At 39.1% G+C, this 22,908-nt stretch overlaps 1 protein-coding gene across 3 annotated transcripts; it reads right to left on the minus strand.

Annotated features, from left to right (window-relative positions):
- Positions 1–396: 396 nt before the first annotated feature.
- LOC138307599 (uncharacterized) lies at positions 397–22,667 on the minus strand. Of its 3 annotated transcripts, none has more exons than XM_069248402.1 (9): positions 22,425–22,667; positions 20,338–20,844; positions 8,432–8,519; positions 7,374–7,519; positions 6,920–7,229; positions 6,386–6,484; positions 4,981–5,081; positions 3,381–3,967; positions 397–1,864 (listed from the first exon to the last, which is right to left on the minus strand). In XM_069248402.1, the coding sequence occupies exons 2-9, from the start codon at positions 20,465–20,467 to the stop codon at positions 1,808–1,810; spliced, it is 1,518 nt and encodes a 505-aa protein (XP_069104503.1). In that variant the 5' UTR covers positions 20,468–20,844; positions 22,425–22,667; the 3' UTR covers positions 397–1,807. The 3 variants fall into 3 exon arrangements, with proteins under 3 accessions (XP_069104503.1, XP_069104504.1, XP_069104502.1); XM_069248403.1 differs by lacking the exon at positions 22,425–22,667 and adding an exon at positions 21,246–21,419; XM_069248401.1 differs by lacking the exon at positions 22,425–22,667 and adding an exon at positions 21,164–21,419.
- Positions 22,668–22,908: the final 241 nt, after the last annotated feature.

Here is a 22,908-nt window from a genome sequence, read left to right on the forward strand (position 1 = left end):
AACTAATTATAGCATTTTTAGCTATATCGAGCTAAATTTTTTGCTGTAATTCTTTACTAACTGCGTGATTATTGAAATATTAAGCATTAATGTGTGAAATGATACGATTTTGTTGCCTTATTTTTAAAGAAGACTACTGTAAAACAAATTATGCTAACATCCATGCATACCAAACACCTCATTTGGAAATTATGGCTTTGATGTCGGGTGTATATGGTCAAAACGGCAAAATTCCCATAAAATCCATTTTTTCCCAATTAGGTATCTTTGAGTGACAGTAGCTGAAAAACGAGCACACGGACATATGTTTTTCTTCTATTTCCTTCTATGGTAAGAGCTCCTATTTTCAAAAATGTATATACAGAAAAACTCAAAATCGGCTAGAAACATATTTTTATTCCATAAAATGTGTCTACACAATGGTTTATTATGAGAATCTTTACATATTTTAACATCATGAAAATATGAGTTAGCCTTCGATACTTGAATACTAAAATTGCTCAAATGAATAAAAATTGAAATAATTTTTAAATGCAGGCTTTTACAGCAAATGTTCCGAACTTACCAAAATGGAGTGCAGCATAACTGAAGGGACATCCTGTACATTCAGCACATTTTAAACAAATCAAATTCATAGTATTTTTAATAAATTAGAAGTACCTGTGTTCGAAAAACTTTTCTGAACCACCTTATATTTTGGATGTATGCAATAACTTCAGATACTAAGATTTTGGAAAACAATTTCGATATTTTGAATTTCTAAAATGCAGTTTTGAAAGTATTATGAAGACAGGTATATATACACTGAGTCATGCTGTCATTTAAGCATTGGACGTCTTTCAGTTGATATTTATAGCCAAATATGAATGTCGACTGGACAGGGGCAAATTCCATGAAGCGCGCCATATTGGCTATTAATGCCTACAGAATGACGTTCAATGCTTATATCTACATTTGGTTACAACTCTTTTGTTGACATACCAAGGGATTTTGCATTAATAATGAGTCATTCGTTATCGTCAAGGATGGAACAGCCATTTGAACAGCCGTTTTCCGTGATCGCTGGCATGACAATTGTGACGACGTCGCAATAGCATTGACGCCATAATAAGCGAATGAAGTTCATTGTCTATATGACTGCCAACTGCGCTTGGTAAGGTTACATAGTGGGACTGCAGTGAAAATGTAAATATATTTAAGGATTAACTGGAATAGATTTTTTATGTTATGGAGATATAACACAAAAATCTGAGTGTACTCTTAATAAACCGCGAAGCGGTTTATGATGAGAGTACACTAATATTTTTGACATAAAAAATCTATTCAAATTAATCCTTATAATTCAATTTACTAAAGATAATCTCTTCAATATTCAAAATTCATTTCGGGACTCTTTTGTCTATGAAATCATTACGCCGTCATCTCAGCCAATCAGAAGCAACGTTACAAACGGCGACGCCATTTTTTCCTTTATGGACTGATAAAGTAATTTTTTAAGCCAATGAAAATGTTCGTAACAAGCAATATTGAATTATATAAAAATAATCACGTGGCAAACAGAAAACCCAAGGGAGTAAATACTCCATCGATAGTGTCAAAAATCATCTGTTAACCGAACGTTTTTAACGCTTTATCTTAATTTTAAGTAGTTTTAATTGGCTTTCATGTGTAGTCAAAGTTAGGTCAGAAAGAGAAATCAGCACTGGATTTGTAACTCATTTAATTTGTAAAGTCACTATTTCTGTTTGAATAGTTCATTGGAAACAACTAGATGACTAAAAATTTTCTACAAGATGTCGTTTTCTCGTCATAAAGTGGTCTTTGAGCGCAGAAAGGCCTCCAACTTAGGTGGTTCGTTGAGTGCCTGTGGAGAAACGGACAAAGAAAGTCAAAAGACAATAGATTTGTCAAGATTATATAAATTAAGTCCAATTGAAGCATGTAGTGCCATATACTGACATCCAACACGTGACCATTATGACGTCACTTATACTGACATTGATAACCGCCAATATGGCTGTTCTTTTAAATTTTAAAAAGTTATCAGTTTACAGTTTTCTTTACCTAACCTCAACAATTTTACACTGTAGACCTCAACAACGAGTAAATAATATAAATATAAACAACGAGTAAATAATGTAAATATAAATAATGAGAACATTATGTAAATATAAACAACGAGTAAATAATGTAAATATAAATAATGAGAACTTTATGTAAATATAAACAACGAGTAAATAATGTAAATATAAACAATTAATCAATTCATAGCGCGCATTATGAAGATCGACTGCAAAATTCCATAGACCACAGATTCTACGACGCTAGTTTTAAAGCTTAGCTTTTATAGCGTTTTCTTTACATTAATAAAAACGACATGCGCTTATTAAGTGAATATCATTCAAAGATACACACAGTTTTCATTATCTGTATTGTTCGGGGTATGTTAAGTTGTATAAGTAATGAAATTTTGATATATTAACTTGCAATATAAGTAATTAACTATTTATATATTTAATGTATTGGAATTTAATTACGGCTTTGAAATAATTTGAAGAAAAATGTATCCTTTAGTAAATACATGTAATGCTTTCTTCATGCATTTGGTGTTAACGATGCTCCACCTCCGACAGAGCATACATGATATTCATCATTTGAACAATAATTCGTGTTTATTCTTGTATATATATGCCTAATTAACACAAAATAATATAAAATAATTCATTTTGCCTTTGGTGCATGCGCAATCAGTACTTCATTCCATATAGGATATAGTGCCAAAGTGAAATTAGAAGCTCAATCTTTTCAATATTGGTAATGGTGTAATGTAAGTAACTTTTGTAACTGATGAAAAATACTAAATCACCTGCTACTGCTTTTTGATAGTGAAAAAATACCATTTGTCAGCGGTGGAGCATCTTTAAAGACAGAGCATAAATCAAATTCATTATTTGAACAATAGTTGGCGTTTAATCGTGTATATTCATGTCTAATCAAAAAAAAAAATAATAATTGATTTTGCCTTTTGTGCATGCGCAATCAGTACTTCATTCCATATAGGATACAGTGCCATGGAATTTTTTCGGGATGCAATAAATTATTTTTCATATTTCTAACTTGAAGTAAAATTAGAAGCTCAAACTTTCCAAATGGTAGTAAAAGTGTAAAGTAAGTAACTTTTGTAACTGAAGAAAAATACTAAATCGTCTGCTCCTGTTTTTGATTGTGAAAAAATACCATTTGTCAGCGGTGGAGCATCTTTAACTAATAAAACATCGCCAGAAAAAAAAACAAAAAAAAACATGCAAGATGTTTGTGGAGAAAGAAAACTGAGCTGAAATATGCGGGAATCAAACTTTAAATAAGTAAATTTCCTGTACCTCTACTAGATATTTCTTCCTGCGCCTGGTGCCAGTATTGGCTGTGTGTGCCTTCCGTTTGGGCTCTGTGTCTTCTGCTCCCTCTCCCCCTCCACGACTTCGTTCTAACCACTCGTTCATCTGTTTATCAAGTTCCATTAAGACCCGCGTACTTGTTTCTAGTTCGGGCAGATAACTGTCCAGACCCATGTAGTGTATATCTAACACCTTCATCAATTTCACTAGTCCCATGTCGTGTTTTTCTAGTCGCGTATACTCATAAAATCCGTAATATAGGAACTCCTTGTCCCCATTTCCTGTTCGTCGTCTGTGCTTAGATTTCAATAGTTTTAGTGACTCTGTATCACGGAGTTTTATCGTTAGATATTTCAAGAATGGTGCGTACGCATCCGAGAGTTGCGCACGGTGAATGTACAAAAAAAGCCTCATACACAAAGTGTTCTTGAGCATGTCAACAGCACGTGACGCCGACCGGCGATGGAAGAGACGCTCATAGTTGGCCTTGCTGAGGACAAGAATTTCGGAACTTCTCGTCACTGTGCATGTTTCCATGAACGTTGGAAGTCCAACGACAAGCTCCAAAGCCCCTTTGTGAAATAAAAATAATGGAAAAGGTTAACGAAAGAAGTACACGGTTAGTTAGCTATGCCCATAAACACAACTTTTCAATTTTCATTTCAGAGTTTGATGAAGCGAAACAAATGTTTCCGCTTTTTCACCTCAAAATGAAGATGTTACGGCTGGGGTTTCATATTTTGAATTTATTCATATATTATGGTAACGCATATGTCATTGTGAATACCCAGCCAATGTTTCCAACTCTGAAATTGACCTGAAATTGACCAGAATTTCTGGTTAAAATTCTGACCTGAAATTGACCTGAAAGGAGCAGAACAGTCAATTTCAGGATAAAAAACTAACCTGAATTTCATATTAAAATTCGCTGAGCTAAAATCCTGGTCAATTTTTGGTCAAATTCATATGAAATTCTGGTCAGTTTCAGGTTAGATTCTCAACCTGAAATTGACTTTTCTGCTCCTTTCATGTCAATATGACCATTAAAAAACTTGACCACAAAACGACCCGAATTTTAGGTCAATTTCAGGTCAAGTTTTCTTCATGTCATTTTCAGGTCAATTTTACTGTCAATGTCATTTCCAGGCAATGGTTGACTTGCATCACGTTATTCTGGTCAATTTCAGGTGAATTTCAGGTTAGGAGATATTGGCTATGTAGTATGTGGTTGTTTTCATTTGCTATTGTGTGATTTCTGTAATTTTGCCATTGCGTCCCTTGGCTTCATTCGCGACAGCCCGCTTATACTACTAGGCGTGAAAAGCAAAAAGACGAAAATGCGAACAAATTTATGCGAAAAGACAAGATTCAAAATAACGCCTTTTCACGATCTTGTAGATAATTAAAGCGACAATGATGGGTTGTCGCGTAAGAAACAAGACGAAAAGGCGAAATAGCAGAAATCAGTCACCATGATTTTACCCATATGGGCAGATAGTGGTTCAATAAACTAATTCAAAATCACTTTCAATGCTTCGTCATTAGAAGAATACCCTATATTTTTGAAAGTAAGATAGTTACTTACCGACAATTTCGTTGGCTCCAAGGAGACACATTGGGTATTGTCTGTGGGCGATACGTTTTCTTTTGAGAGTTTCGTACGGTGTGTAATTCATACCATAGTTTCTAAAAAGAAGAAGCGGTATCTACAGATAAATACATATACACTGGTTTGTACGATGTTCCTTCCGAACACTATTTATGTTAATGCCTATTGTATGTTGTAGACACTTGCAAGTATGACATAACTAGACGTTAAAACAGTACGGTGTTTGTCAAATGAAAGACAACAACATGCCGATCAAGTATTGTGAAGAAGCACACATATCAAATAAGATGTAGCTAGATTAAACCCTTTGGATTGACAAAATTTAGGTATGGCAAAAGATTTTGAGCAATGATCTATAGTGTAACAACAAAAGGATATTAATGAACAAAGCTAAAATGATAATAGAACACTGCCAACTATCAATAGGCTGACAGTGTAATCTTAACATCAACAGTAAAATATTCATTCTGCACATGAAATCGTCCTCATGTACGTGATCTTAAATTAGCGCGTTCAAATCATTTTAGCGATTTGAGGGTGTTTTGAGGAAATATTATTTTTTGCTATAAGAACATTTTTGAAATATAAGCTATTAGACGTTTGTGAATCGGTGTAGCGTGAAAATAGAAAAAAAAAACATTATATGTCTTAAACTTCTTTTCATCAATTCGAATTTCTGATAAAATGAAATTCCAATCGACCAATATCAGTTACTATCGTTTTATTGAGGGGGCATTAATACAGAATGATACTCCTGACAAATTTTATCGTTGTACTTGAACAAGCGCAATGGCTTGAGTGACAAAGGCACTAAAATTAGACACCACAAAAATTAAAATACCACTAAAACAGAGTACCAGTAAAATTAGAATACCAATAAAATAAGTACATGTACAGTATACGGTGAAATGCTCATTCCCAGTGGCCACACAAGTCAAAGTTAAGATATTGTGGTATATAATTGTTACAAACCATAGTGCCATGAACTTTCACGTATTACAACCAATGGCCGAGGACACTTAACAGTCGATAAGATAGCTGTAAGATACCTTATATTACTATCAAATCTACACCTTACAGACACCCGACCCGGACATGACCTTACTGTATATTCCGGTTTTATTGCCGAGTGTTTTGTATCGTCGGTCCCACACCATCTGTCTGACAAATGTCTTCGCTGCCTTTAAATGGTCCATCAAATAGCAAAGTACAGTATGAATGTACTCATTAAAAGGATGATAGATTTCTTTAATCGAAATCGAAATTAGTTTGGGAAATTTATCAGTTATATGGGAATATCTTTATGAGGATTTGATCTTATCATGGTCAAGTCCTGGTCAGTCCAAGTCGGTCACGTGGTAGATTTATTGACCACACTTACGGTGGTAGTAGCTCCGGCAGTAATCTGACCATCTCTGACCACAGATCGGGGTACTGGCTCCGATGATTCCCCTGGTCCACGATCACTTCAGCCTCTCCACTTCATAATAAAGCAAAATGATATGTATATGTATCATACATACTTACATAGCTCATATTCTTTTTATCTTACTATGAAAATGATTCGCACATGTGTTTTGTAAATCACCCTAGCTAGCTGCTATGTCTTATTAATAATAAAGTAATCACACAATGCATATTAAAGGATAGTTGCAATCACGGTATACCTCAAGTCTGTTTGCATATCACAAAAATTAATATAAATTTTAGCACTGAGTTCTGACTTGGAATTATAAGTGGCTTACTAGTTATCATGAACATTATGTCCCTCAGATGACACCAGTGCACTAAATGTATCATGAATAGGCTTTGCTTAAATTCAATGTGCGTTATTTGCAATTGTGATGTCATTTCCGATTTCCGAAATGCTTTTCAAGTTCGCTTTGATGACAACTGAAACATTTGTTTCCCCAACCTTCTAATGAAGTAGACGTTATCAACTTCCTGCCCTTGCTTAGTTAGACGACAACCATATTGGACGGTTTCCCTTTTTAAAGATATCGCCATGGACTTTTTCTGTCGAGATGTCCATTGTGCAAACAGTGGATTGTTTTCAACAAAGTCCGTTTTTTCACGGAATTCTCTTTCTAACACGTCCCGAACGGAGCGGTTATACAGGGCTCTGTCGATGACGAGGAGTTCTGAGTTGGAATCCACCACAACACTAGCCGTTCGTATACAGTCCTCCTTGATCAGGGCAATCTCTCCCACGGTCTGTCCATCACCTTGAAACATTAAAAGTTCAACACTTCAAAATTTCTAGTATTTTTGAAAACTGTTACTAAATTATCTCTAGTCAATAAATCAAGTATGTCAAGGGAATTGAATAATGTAACGGAATTTAGTTATTTTTTAATGAACACACGAACCTGACGTCCAGACGTGCTGTCCGAGCGCTGACCTCTCCAGTTTTCCCCGTGAGCAGACTCTCTCCACGTGTTGCCGTATTTCTTGCTCATTTTCCTTATCGTGGTAAACATATATCGATAATTTTCCTTTCAGGATGATGTACAATCTGTAAAGAAGGCGGTTTAGTATACATCATGGAACTGTCGATTGAAATAAAAAAAATTACAGACATCGAATTGGATACTCAAATAGAGGTCCTTGTGCACATTAACGAAAGAGGAATGCTATTGTGTTGTACATGTTAAAATATGTAGGATCACTGTCAAAGCGGAAAATTTGTTTGGGTGGCCATCTTAAGATTTTATTTTCTTCCCTGGGCGTGTTATCGAAGAACATGTGTCTGACTATTTGTTACGAAATTTGACAATAAGAGTCTACAAATGCGAATTAACCGTGATATATCATTCAGAGTGACGTTGTTTAACTACTCAGCCATATAAAACTGTCCCCATGGCGACCACTGTACACTTTAAACTAAATAAACACCTCTCCATGATGACAACTTTACACATGTAATCTAGTTTACCTATCTCTATGGTGACCACTTTACACATGTAATCTAGTTTACCTATCTCTATGGTGACCACTTTACACATGTAATCTAGTTTACCTATCTCTATGGTGACCACTTTACACATGTAATCTAGTTTACCTGTCTCTATGGTGACCACTTTACACATGTAATCTAGTTTAACTGTCTCCATGGTGACAACTTTACACATGTAATCTAGTTTACCTGTCTCTAGTTTACCTATCTCTATGGTGACCACTTTACACATGTAATCTAGTTTACCTATCTCTATGGTGACCACTTTACACATGTAATCTAGTTTACCTGTCTCTATGGTGACCACTTTACACATGTAATCTAGTTTAACTGTCTCCATAGTGACCACTTTACACATGTAATCTAGTTTACCTGTCTCTAGTTTACCTGTCTCCATGGTGACCACTTTACACATGTAATCTAGTTTACCTGTCTCCATGGTGACCACTTTAAACATGTAATTTTGTTTACCTGTCTCCATTCTCGCCTTGTTTGATGATGACGTCATCTCGAACTCTCTTTTCGAATACGCAATGACGAATGACATCTTTGACGATATCTATAAATACATACGATGAAAAATAAATGTTTCTCTTTTATAATACCTGTAATTAGATGAACAGTAAATGATTTTTAAGAACATCTGTAATTAATATGACGAACAATAAGAGAGTTTTGACCAATTTCGCAGGAATAAAAGAGAAAAAGAATAAATAAAATGGTTCTGTCAGGTGGGCAGCGATATCATGAAAGATTTTGGGTGTTACATACGGTAGTTATATATCATAAGTGAGTTTTTCATATTCCTATAATTATTTTTCACTGATGTAATACACGCGTACTTTATAAATTAGAAATGGACCAAAATCCCTACATCTAGTTAAGATTAAGTTAATATGATAAGATTTTAGTATATGTTAAAACATATGAACAATGTAAAATAAGACGTGTTGCGGTTCTTTTCACATACAGTTCATTCACTATAGGTTTACTCTCTGTGGGAATCTCGGTCGTCAACTTGAAATAAACATATCAATATTGATCAGTATGCGCATTCAATAGCGGTCGGTTTCAGACATTTCAATAATGGTAATGTACTTTTCATTTATACAAGAAATCAACATACAGTGAAAGGATTACAGATTTAATTAAGTTCTTAAATGAAAGTGTTTGTGAGAAATGTCACCTCAATCTGGAGTTCAACGGATTGCCATAACTTTTTACAAATTGCGAAATCTTTAAATCAAGAAGGGCGTGTTCTTTTCATTACCACATTATGTAATTTTGACATTTTAATTGATTTCTTACACACAAAATACATGGCTAGAGGGATTACTGAATTTTGCTAGCGGAACTTAATACAAAATTAATCTTTCTTACTCAAATGAATAAATTATTTAGAGAAAATTTTATATCGCTGCAACCACAAGGAAGTACATAATCAATGTTAACCCTCTTTTTATTATTCGCCATTGATGCATCCTTCGTTGAACCAAGATGTGTCGTTATAATTTCAACAATACTGAGATATTTTTCAACAATACTGAGATATTTTTCAACAATACTGAGATATTCATCAACAATACTGAGACAGAATCTTAGTAAAGTAATGTTGAACTGTTCGGAATCCTCTCTTTATGCTCCACTAAACCTGCCTATATTATTAGGTTATGCCTAATATCGAATTAGAAACAAGAGGCCCATAGTCCCTGTATCGCTAACCTGGTTTGTAATGCCAAGTAATGTTCTTAATACAGGTTCATTGTTTCTTTTCTGAAGGAATTTTAATATTAACTTCTAAATCCCCTATTCGGCCCCACCCCTCCTGCCCCCAGGGGGTCAGAGCCAAAATTTATACATGCTCTGTTCCCCTTCCCCCAAGGATGTTTATGGCCAAATGGTTACAATCCATGCAGAACTCTAGGACAAGTACCGATTTATAGGATTTACCTATAATTCCCCTATTGGGCCCCACCCCTCCTGCCCCCGGGGGGTCTGAGCCAAAATTTATACAAGTTCTGTTCCCCTTCCCCCAAGGATGTTTGTGGCCAAATTTGGTTACAATCCATGCAGAACTCTATGACCAGTAGCGATTTAAAGGATTTACCTCTATTTCCTCTATTGGGCCCGCCCCTCCTGCCCCCGGGGACCAGAGCCAAAATTTACACAAATTCAGTTCTTATTCTCCCAAGGATATTTCTGGCCAAATTTGGTTACATTCCATGCAGAACTCTATGACTAGTAGCGATTTAAAGGATTTACCTCTATTTCCCCTATTGGGCCCCGTCCCTCCTGCCCCCGGGGGATCTGAGCCAAAATTTATAAAAGTTCTGTTCCCCTTCCCCAAGGATGTTTATGGCCAAATTTGGTTACAATCCATGCAGAACTCTAGGACAAGTACCGATTTATAGGATTTACCTATAATTCCCCTATTGGGCCACGCCCCTCCTGCCCCCGGGGACCAAAGCCAAAATTTACACAAATTCAGTTCTTATTCTCCTAAGGATATTTCTGGCCAAATTTGGTTACATTCCATGCAGAACTCTATGACTAGTAGCGATTTAAAGGATTAACCTCTATTTCCCCTATTGGGCTCCGCCCCTCCTGCCCCCCGAGGATCAGAGCCAAAATTTATACAAGTTCTGTTCCCCTTCCCCCAAGGATGTTTGTGGCCAAATTTGGTTACAATCCATGCAGAACTCTATGACCAGTAGCGATTTAAAGGATTTACCTCTATTTCCTCTATTGGGCCCGCCCCTCCTGCCCCCGGGGACCAGAGCCAAAATTTACACAAATTCAGTTCTTATTCTCCCAAGGATATTTCTGGCCAAATTTGGTTACATTCCATGCAGAACTCTATGACTAGTAGCGATTTAAAGGATTTACCTCTATTTCCCCTATTGGGCCCCGTCCCTCCTGCCCCCGGGGGATCTGAGCCAAAATTTATACAAGTTCTGTTCCCCTTCCCCAAGGATGTTTATGGCCAAATTTGGTTACAATCCATGCAGAACTCTAGGACAAGTACCGATTTATAGGATTTACCTATAATTCCCCTATTGGGCCCCGCCCCTCCTGCCCCCGGGGACCAAAGCCAAAATTTACACAAATTCAGTTCTTATTCTCCTAAGGATATTTCTGGCCAAATTTGGTTACATTCCATGCAGAACTCTATGACTAGTAGCGATTTAAAGGATTAACCTCTATTTCCCCTATTGGGCTCCGCCCCTCCTGCCCCCCTAGGATCAGAGCCAAAATTTATACAAGTTCTGTTCCCCTTCCCCCAAGGATGCTTGTGGCCAAATTTGGTTACAATCCATGCAGAACTCTATGACTAGTACAGATTTATAGGATTTACCTCTATTTCCCCTATTGGGCCCCGCCCCTCCTGCCCCCCGAGGATCAGAGCCAAAATTTATACAAGTTCTGTTCCCCTTCCCCCAAGGATGTTTGTGGCCAAATTTGGTTACAATCCATGCAGAACTCTATGACTAGTAGAGATTTAAAGGATTAACCTCTATTTCCCCTATTGGGCCCCGCCCCTCCTGCCCCCGGGGACCAGAGCCAAAATTTACACAAATTCAGTTCTTATTCTCACAAGGATATTTCTGACCAAATTTGGTTACATTCCATGCAGAACTCTATGACTAGTAGCGATTTAAAGGATTTACCTCTATTTCCCCTATTGGGCCCCGCCCCTCCTGCCCCCAAGGGGATCTGAGCCAAAATTTACACAAGTTCTGTTCCTCTTCCCCCAAGGATGTTTATGGCCAAATTTGGTTACAATCCATGCAGAACTCTAGGACAAGTACCGATTTATAGGATTTACCTATAATTCCCCTATTGGGCCCCGCCCCTCCTGCCCCCGGGGACCAGAGCCAAAATTTATACAAATTCTGTTCCCCTTCCCCAAGGATGTTTATGGCCAAATTTGGTTACATTCCATGCAGAAACTCTATGACTAGTAGCGATTTAAAGGATTGATACCTCTATTTCCCCTATTGGGCCCCGTCCCTCCTGCCCCCGGGGGATCTGAGCCAAAATTTATACAAGTTCTGTTCCCCTTCCCCAAGGATGTTTATGGCCAAATTTGGTTACAATCCATGCAGAACTCTAGGACAAGTACCGATTTATAGGATTTACCTATAATTCCCCTATTGGGCCCCGCCCCTCCTGCCCCCGGGGACCAAAGCCAAAATTTACACACAAATTCAGTTCTTATTCTCCTAAGGATATTTCTGGCCAAATTTGGTTACATTCCATGCAGAACTCTATGACTAGTAGCGATTTAAAGGATTAACCTCTATTTCCCCTATTGGGCTCCGCCCCTCTTGCCCCCCGAGGATCAGAGCCAAAATTTATACAAGTTCTGTTCCCCTTCCCCCAAGGATGTTTGTGGCCAAATTTGGTTACAATCCATGCAGAACTCTATGACCAGTAGCGATTTAAAGGATTTACCTCTATTTCCTCTATCGGGCCCGCCCCTCCTGCCCCCGGGGACCAGAGCCAAAATTTACACAAATTCAGTTCTTATTCTCCCAAGGATATTTCTGGCCAAATTTGGTTACATTCCATGCAGAACTCTATGACTAGTAGCGATTTAAAGGATTTACCTCAATTTCCCCTATTGGGCCCCGTCCCTCCTGCCCCCGGGGGATCTGAGCCAAAATTTATACAAGTTCTGTTCCCCTTCCCCCAAGGATGTTTGTGGCCAAATTTGGTTACAATCCATGCAGAACTCTTTGACTAGTACAGATTTATAGGATTTACCTCTATTTCCCCTATTGGGCCCCGCCCCTCCTGCCCCCCGAGGATCAGAGCCAAAATTTATACAAGTTCTGTTCCCCTTCCCCCACGGATGTTTGTGGCCAAATTTGGTTACATTCCATGCAGAACTCTATGATTAGTAGAGATTTAAAGGATTAACCTCTATTTCCCCTATTGGGCCCGCCCCTCCTGCCCCCGGGGACCAGAGCCAAAATTTACACAAATTCAGTTCTTATTCTCCCAAGGATATTTCTGACCAAATTTGGTTACATTCCATGCAGAACTCTATGACTAGTAGCGATTTAAAGGATTTACCTCTATTTCCCCTATTGGGCCCCGCCCCTCCTGCCCCCGGGGGATCTGAGCCAAAATTTATACAAGTTCTGTTCCTCTTCCCCCAAGGATGTTTATGGCCAAATTTGGTTACAATCCATGCAGAACTCTAGGACAAGTACCGATTTATAGGATTTACCTATAATTCCCCTATTGGGCCCCGCCCCTCCTTGCCCCCGGGGACCAGAGCCAAAATTTATACAAATTCAGTTCTTATTCTCCTAAGGATATTTCTGGCCAAATTTGGTTACATTCCATGCAGAACTCTATGACTAGTACCGATTTAAAGGATTTACCTCTATTTCCCATATTGGGCCCCGCCCCTCCTACCCCCCGAGGATCAGAGCCAAACTTTATACAAGTTCTGTTCCCCTTCCCCCACGGATGTTTGTGGCCAAATTTGGTTACATTCCATGCAGAACTCTATGACTAGCAGCGATTTAAAGGATTTACCTCTATTTCCCCTATTGGGCCCGCCCCTCCTGCCCCCGGGGACCAGAGCCAAAATTTACACAAATTCAGTTCTTATTCTCCCAAGGATATTTCTGGCCAAATTTGGTTACATTCCATGCAGAACTCTATGACTAGTAGCGATTTAAAGGATTTACCTCTATTTCCCCTATTGGGCCCCGCCCCTCCTGCCCCCGGGGATCTGAGCCAAAATTTACACAAGTTCTGTTCCCCTTCCCCCAAGGATGTTTATGGCCAAATTTGTTTACAATCCATGCAGAACTCTAGGACAGGTACCGATTTATAGGATTAACCTATAATTCCCCTATTGGGCCCCGCCCCTCCTGCCCCCGGGGACCAGAGCCAAAATTTATACAAATTCAGTTCTTATTCGCCCAAGGATATTTCTGGCCAAATTTGGTTACATTCCATGCAGAACTCTATGACAAGCAGAGATTTAAAGGATTTACCTGTATTTCCCCTATTGGGCCCCACCCCTCCAGCCCCCGGGGGGCCAAAGCCAAAATGTATACAAAGTCTGTTTTCCTTCACCCAAGGATATTTCTGGCCAAGTTTGGTTACATTCCATGCAGAACTCTATGACTAGTACCGATTTAAAGGATTTACCTCTATTTCCCATATTGGGCCCCGCCCCTCCTACCCCCCGAGGGATCAGAGCCAAACTTTATACAAGTTCTGTTCCCCTTCCCCCACGGATGTTTGTGGCCAAATTTGGTTACATTCCATGCAGAACTCTATGACTAGCAGCGATTTAAAGGATTTACCTCTATTTCCCCTATTGGGCCCGCCCCTCCTGCCCCCGGGGACCAGAGCCAAAATTTACACAAATTCAGTTCTTATTCTCCCAAGGATATTTCTGGCCAAATTTGGTTACATTCCATGCAGAACTCTATGACTAGTAGCGATTTAAAGGATTTACCTCTATTTCCCCTATTGGGCCCCGCCCCTCCTGCCCCCGGGAGATCTGAGCCAAAATTTACACAAGTTCTGTTCCCCTTCCCCCAAGGATGTTTATGGCCAAATTTGTTTACAATCCATGCAGAACTCTAGGACAGGTACCGATTTATAGGATTTACCTATAATTCCCCTATTGGGCCCCGCCCCTCCTGCCCCCGGGGACCAGAGCCAAAATTTATACAAATTCAGTTCTTATTCGCCCAAGGATATTTCTGGCCAAATTTGGTTACATTCCATGCAGAACTCTATGACAAGCAGCGATTTAAAGGATTTACCTCTATTTCCCCTATTGGGCCCCACCCCTCCAGCCCCCGGGGGGCCAGAGCCAAAATGTATACAAAGTCTGTTTTCCTTCACCCAAGGATGTTTGTGACCAAATTTGGTTATATTCCATGCAGAACTCTATGACTCGTAGCAATTTAAAGGATTTACCTCTATTTCCCCCATTGGGCCCCGCCTCACCTCCCCCTGGGGATCTGAGCCAAAATTTATACAAGTTTTGTCCCCTTCCCCAAGGATGTTTGTGGCCAAATTTGGTTACAATCCATGCAGAACTCTATGACTAGTAGCGATTTAAAGGAAATGTTGACGGACAGACGCACGGACGGACGGACGGACGACGGACGCCGCGCCATGACATAAGAGCTCAGTGGCCTTTCGGGCCAAGGTGAGCTAAAAAAAACTTGTAAGCAGACTAGTGTCTTCAGCACATGTATATGAAATCAAACGTGTATCTTCAGTTGTTTCCTGTTGAGAAGCGAAATTCCAACACTCGTGACTCTCTTCCAAACAATAAAATTCGAATTTACCGTGAGATACGAGATTTCATCTAATATACATAGTGTTTCTGATTTTAACATCAGTAATAAGACCGAAATTTAATGCTGACGATACGGTTAAAAAGTCTTCAAATGATATCTAAAAAATTTTTTTTCAAGAACCAAACCTTATCTAGCCTGACCTAACCTAGTTTTTTCAGACTGAGCAGAAGAAGCTGTATATTTCTGAACGTATGGCATTTCTCCTTCTGTAGTATGCGGTCTACATGTTCTGGCCATCACTGTCGATAGTTTAACAATACAACTTGCAAATTGCAGAACGAAAACAAAATATTCTGTTCTTGAGAAATGGACGGCGAGAATGTATACTTCAAATTCAGCAAGGGCGATGTCATAAACTAAGCGTTTATTCATTGCCAAACATTAAGCAAAACATGATACGTGAATTGTCCCGATATCCTTTATGGATTGTTCAATATGGAACTTGCTATACCATGGTATACCAGTCTAGGTACCAGCGTGAGTCATTTATACCTCAGCTCTTGTGGAGGATAGCGTGAGTTCTGGTGACATAAACACATTGAGTTCTGGTACAACACATTTATACCCTCAGGCTCCTTTGTGGAGGATAGCGTGAGTTCTGGTGACATAAACACATTTATACCCTCAGGCTCCTTTGTGGAGGATAGCGTGAGTTCTGGTGACATAAACACATTTATACCCTCAGGCTCCTTTGTGGAGGATAGCGTGAGTTCTGGTGACATAAACACATTTATACCCTCAGGCTCCTTTGTGGAGGATAGCGTGAGTTCTGGTGACATAAACACATTTATACCCTCAGGCTCCTTTGTGGAGGATAGCGTGAGTTCTGGTGACATAAACACATTTATACCCTCAGGCTCCTTTGTGGAGGATAGCGTGAGTTCTGGTGACATAAACACATTTATACCCTCAGGCTCCTTTGTGGAGGATAGCGTGAGTTCTGGTGACATAAACACATTTATACCCTCAGGCTCCTTTGTGGAGGATAGCGTGAGTTCTGGTGACATAAACACATTTATACCCTCAGGCTCCTTTGTGGAGGATAGCGTGAGTTCTGGTGACATAAACACATTTATACCCTCAGGCTCCTTTGTGGAGGATAGCGTGAGTTCTGGTGACATAAACACATTTATACCCTCAGGCTCCTTTGTGGAGGATAGCGTGAGTTCTGGTGACATAAACACATTTATACCCTCAGGCTCCTTTGTGGAGGATAGCGTGAGTTCTGGTGACATAAACACATTTATACCCTCAGGCTCCTTTGTGGAGGATAGCGTGAGTTCTGGTGACATAAACACATTTTATACCCTCAGGCTCCTTTGTGGAGGATAGCGTGAGTTCTGGTGACATAAACACATTTATACCCTCAGGCTCCTTTGTGGAGGATAGCGTGAGTTCTGGTGACATAAACACATTATACCCTCAGCTCCTTGTGGAATACGTGAGTTCTGGTGACATAAACACATTTATACCCTCAGGCTCCTTTGTGGAGGATAGCGTGAGTTCTGGTGACATAAACACATTTATACCCTCAGGCTCCTTTGTGGAGGATAGCGTGAGTTCTGGTGACATAAACACATTTATACCCTCAGGCTCCTTTGTGGAGGATAGCGTGAGTTCTGGTGACATAAACACATTTATACCCTCAGGCTCCTTTGTGGAGGATAGCGTGAGTTCTGGTGACATAAACACATTTATACCCTCAGGCTCCTTTGTGGAGGATAGCGTGAGTTCTGGTGACATAAACACATTTATACCCTCAGGCTCCTTTGTGGGGAGATATAGCGTGAGTTCTGGTGACATAAACACATTTATACCCTCAGGCTCCTTTGTGGAGGATAGCGTGAGTTCTGGTGACATAAACACATTTATACCCTCAGGCTCCTTTGTGGAGGATAGCGTGAGTTCTGGTGACATAAACACATTTATACCCTCAGGCTCCTTTGTGGAGGATAGCGTGAGTTCTGGTGACATAAACACATTTATACCCTCAGGCTCCTTTGTGGAGGATAGCGTGAGTTCTGGTGACATAAACACATTTATACCCTCAGGCTCCTTTGTGGAGGATAGCGTGAGTTCTGGTGACATAAACACATTTATACCCTCAGGCTCCTTTGTGGAGGATAGCGTGAGTTCTGGTGACATAAACACATTTATACCCTCAGGCTCCTTTGTGGAGGATAGCGTGAGTTCTGGTGACATAAACACATTTATACCCTCAGGCTCCTTTGTGGAGGATAGCGTGAGTTCTGGTGACATAAACACATTTATACCCTCAGGCTCCTTTGTGGAGGATAGCGTGAGTTCTGGTGACATAAACACATTTATACCCTCAGGCTCCTTTGTGGAGGATAGCGTGAGTTCTGGTGACATAAACACATTTATACCCTCAGGCTCCTTTGTGGAGGATAGCGTGAGTTCTGGTGACATAAACACATTTATACCCTCAGGCTCCTTTGTGGAGGATAGCGTGAGTTCTGGTGACATAAACACATTTATACCCTCAGGCTCCTTTGTGGAGGATAGCGTGAGTTCTGGTGACATAAACACATTTATACCTCAGGCTCCTTTGTGGAGGATAGCGTGAGTTCTGGTGACATAAACACATTTATACCCTCAGGCTCCTTTGTGGAGGATAGCGTGAGTTCTGGTGACATAAACACATTTATACCCTCAGGCTCCTTTGTGGAGGATAGCGTGAGTTCTGGTGACATAAACACATTTATACCCTCAGGCTCCTTTGTGGAGGATAGCGTGAGTTCTGGTGACATAAACACATTTATACCCTCAGGCTCCTTTGTGGAGGATAGCGTGAGTTCTGGTGACATAAACACATTTATACCCTCAGGCTCCTTTGTGGAGGATAGCGTGAGTTCTGGTGACATAAACACATTTATACCCTCAGGCTCCTTTGTGGAGGATAGCGTGAGTTCTGGTGACATAAACACATTTATACCCTCAGGCTCCTTTGTGGAGGATAGCGTGAGTTCTGGTGACATAAACACATTTATACCCTCAGGCTCCTTTGTGGAGGATAGCGTGAGTTCTGGTGACATAAACACATTTATACCCTCAGGCTCCTTTGTGGAGGATAGCGTGAGTTCTGGTGACATAAACACATTTATACCCTCAGACTCCTTTGTGGAGGATAGCGTGAGTTCTGGTGACATAAACACATTTATACCCTCAGGCTCCTTTGTGGAGGATAGCGTGAGTTCTGGTGACATAAACACATTTATACCCTCAGACTCCTTTGTGGAGGATAGCGTGAGTTCTGGTGACATAAACACATTTATACCCTCAGGCTCCTTTGTGGAGGATAGCGTGAGTTCTGGTGACATAAACACATTTATACCCTCAGGCTCCTTTGTGGAGGATAGCGTGAGTTCTGGTGACATAAACACATTTATACCCTCAGGCTCCTTTGTGGAGGATAGCGTGAGTTCTGGTGACATAAACACATTTATACCCTCAGGCTCCTTTGTGGAGGATAGCGTGAGTTCTGGTGACATAAACACATTTATACCCTCAGGCTCCTTTGTGGAGGATAGCGTGAGTTCTGGTGACATAAACACATTTATACCCTCAGGTTCCTTTGAACACTATTACAACGTTGACTTTTAACTACATGATCATTTTAGTTAGATACTTAATACACATAACGAAATCACTGTTAATATTGTATTGAAGAGACCATACTGCAAAATACCAACTCTAGGTATGACGTCATTTACAGATCTTAGATCAGTCAATCTCTACGTACGACGTCATCTCTAAATCTCAGATCAACCAAACTCTAGTTACGAAGTCTAGATCTTAGATCAATCAAACTGAATTCGATGACAATTCACCACTATCTAGATATTTGTCGGTATCGGTAATAACCAATCTATCAGCGGATATATTAAGCAGAATATCTTCCTAATAACTATCAAGGGAACACGTTCAATAATATTTCAGCTATCCTTCCAATATGCATTAATTGCAGTAGACTTGATGCAGAAATGTTTTCAAATCTTGTCGTGAAAACAGTAAGTCTCCTTCGTAGTCTTAGTGGCGTAAGAAGATGAAACGTAAAGGTCCTTAATATCTTGTAACACCCACCCATCCCCCCGCACCTACACAGGAGATTAATTCAACACTCAACCATATAAACTAATAAATACCTTTTTCATATACCATAAAATATAATTCTTGTACACATTTATAGACAGTGGGGTCGCTAACGGTAAATTAACGAATGCGCAAATTGGCCAAATTAGCGTGTGAGCGCCGAAGGCGCGAGATTTTGATGGTGGGGGGCTGGGGGTCACCCTGGGGAAAATATTACGATTTAGAATGGCTAAGATGAGTTTTACGATATATTTTAATGATTTTAAAGCGTTCTTAACAAGGTAATTTTTCGATTTAAAGTTACCTGCATTAAGAAATGATAATTGTGATAATTGTGTCGTCATATCATAATGCAACCCTGCTCGATCTGAACATACCGGCTTCACACCATCGGCACATTGTTGTCAAAATAATAATGAATTAATTGGCTTGCTAAGACATATACAAATTAATCTTTTAATAGACATTTTTGAAATAGTACGGAGAATCCCATGATGGACATTTTCAGTCTAGTTCATGTGTATTGAATTTTTAATAGACTATTAAAGGCTTGAACATTTCTAAGTACGCGTTGTATACTGTGCATTAGTACAGGAAAGAACTATTAATACATCTAAACAAGTGACACTTAAAACACTTTCAGCGAATCTTGAGCGAATTATGTGCTTGAACGTTTTAGGAAATGCGCCGCCCAACGGAAAATATTCTAGAATGAAGTACGAAAAATGTGCAGGAGGAGCCTTTTTTCTTTCAAATATGCAATTTAAAGCATTTCAGTCGGCGAAATTGAAAATTGGGGGTGGGGGTGGGGGTGGGGGGGGGGGTGTTGCAAAAAGACATGTTTGTCATCCGTCCTGGGCAAACCACCAGTGATGTAATGTTTAAATTGAAACAATTGCCTGCCCAAATGAAACTTACCTGGCTTTAGAGAAAGGAAGAGAGGGGTTTTGTTCCTAAACCATCCTATGAGTTCCTGGCAGTCAAAATCTGTCCTTTTTTCTGGATTTTTCTCAATCACCGAAACCACCTTTTCGTACAATGACGGCATTTTATCCAGTTGACCAATCCAAAAAATGCCGAATAATTACACTTATTGACCCCGGCTTAACATTTGTTTAAGGTAGGTTTTGTTGTACATATTAACTATATCCCGGCTGTTGTAGAATGATTTCGTCCTGTCGAACTTCTATATAACAATCTCACGCAATCACGCTATAATAAGCAGGCATTGTTTTATGATACTCCACCTCTATATTGTATACTGATGAAATGTATCCGGCCTTGGGTGAGGTGGATTACATAGACGGGGATTGTGACAGCCTCTTCGCCTCACACTGGCCCTTTAAGGTCTCCAACAGACACCATGTCGTTCTGTGAGAGTTGACCACGAACAGGCACCATAAATATCCTCAAAGGACCAGCAGTCTACAACATCAAACAATAGAATGACAACTATTTCACATCTAATTAAGCCGTTATTCTCCGAGTTATATTTCATCTTTACGAACACTAAGCATCAAACCTTAGTAATCTTTTTAATATTTGCATTAAAACATTAGCTATAGTAACACAATTAAGTAATGTCTCAATAGATATTAAAGAGTACATAAACGAACATTAAAAATCAAACACGAAATATGTATATACATGAAGTACCAATTTTCTTAATCTTATGTTGAAAATGTTATAAAATAATTATAATTATTACATATAATATAGTAAAACCAACAATAACAACAGTTACCTGATCATAAACTGTAGTTTATCCAGTGTAATCGAGTGACTCATAGAAACGGTAGTATCTACGTATTCCTAATGTTACTCACCGAAACATATGTTAACGACAAACATCAACACCCTATATGGATACATGCCTCAATCAAAGTTTGTATAAAACCTATATCAATCCATATCTCCATCCATCCGAGGCCGCTTTATACGCCGCCTCAGAAATCCTTTTATGGACATCTATAGCCAACACTGCCATTCGGTGGGGAATAGTGATGACTTCCGAATGTTAACACTTAATCCACACTGGCAATACACAACTTCACTGTGTCAATAAATATCTAGCTATGAGGAGGCTCAAAACTAAACCATTAATACCATTCCGAGATATGCACTTCTGTGCTTTATGGAAATCAACTGTTGATATCGACTTGACATTGATCAAATGGTCAGATTTAGATACCAATGTACTAATGTCTAAATTTTGGTAATTTTTTCTTTGTGTGCACATCAAAAATAAAAATGGATTAACTTTGAATTAAATACAAAATTCGTTAAGCTAATGAGAGTTCATTGTGTTATTCAGTATCTACATCTATAACCCTGATTTGATTCGCCATAACTTGTAATTGTAGAGAGTAATTAACTCTCAAATAAGTGACAACCCCTGCAGATATTTTGTTTGTCTTCGGAAAACATTCAGTAATTTAGAAATGCGCTGCTCTGCTAAAAGCTTCTGTATCGACCTTTTGGTCTCTAAGCATCGTCAGCTTAAGGACTACCACTGTTATTTAACTTACGGTAAAAGGACGTGTAGCAAATAAATTAAAGCTTCCCATGCTTTTCCGTCTGTACTTTTACCTGTATTAGCTACCGATCATCAATAAACAATACGAAAGACTGTTTACGTATATTATATAATTTGAATTCTTTGAAGTTTACATTATAAATCATATAACTGTGATTCCTTTGAAAAGTACCACAAGTTTATGACCGAGGATCGTCATATTGCACCTATTATTTTCTGTTTGATCTTCCTCATCTATCGACATGTACAATATCAACTACTGAATGTCATTGATGGCCATTAATATATCGAGAATACATATAACACGCATTAGATACTAGACATGATATATTAATTACGAATACCAGTAATAGTTAACCAATCAAAATAACAGTAAGCATTTACCAATATGTTGAAGAAATGCTACGTGTGAACTGGATGTAACGTCATTATTACCTTGGCAACGCTTACGTAATTAATGTTTACCTACCCGGTTGACTTCATCAATAAATCAAAATCTTCCTCATCTCTCCGAGTCTGATATCTGTCTGATGAATATTCTTTCTTTGGTTATAGTTGGATCACTTTCAAACTATATACACCAAATGGTATCCTTTCACCTATCACATGCGTATCTTCATAACTTTTCACATGGATGTACTAGATGGCACGTTACGGACGGTACCTAACCGCTCGTGATAGGTTTATCATATACTCTACACAAACCTACTGGTGCTAGATTTCTCTGAAGTAATTTATACGAGACGCGCTTTTATGGTAGATGTTTTCTTTCTGATTTCTCATAAACGTTGATAATGAAATCAACGAGGCTTTAAATTTGTTCGGTTGATCGCCTCTTGTGATAGACTATAAAGAACCTTTATTGTTCAATCGAAAGGTCGACAGAGCGACAAATAACATAGGGATCTCTGTGTTACGGAGGTATCACATAGCTGTGACTGGGGGATAGATAA

Source organism: Argopecten irradians, chromosome 14, assembly GCF_041381155.1.
Source record: "Argopecten irradians isolate NY chromosome 14, Ai_NY, whole genome shotgun sequence".
Classification (NCBI taxonomy): domain Eukaryota; kingdom Metazoa; phylum Mollusca; class Bivalvia; order Pectinida; family Pectinidae; genus Argopecten; species Argopecten irradians.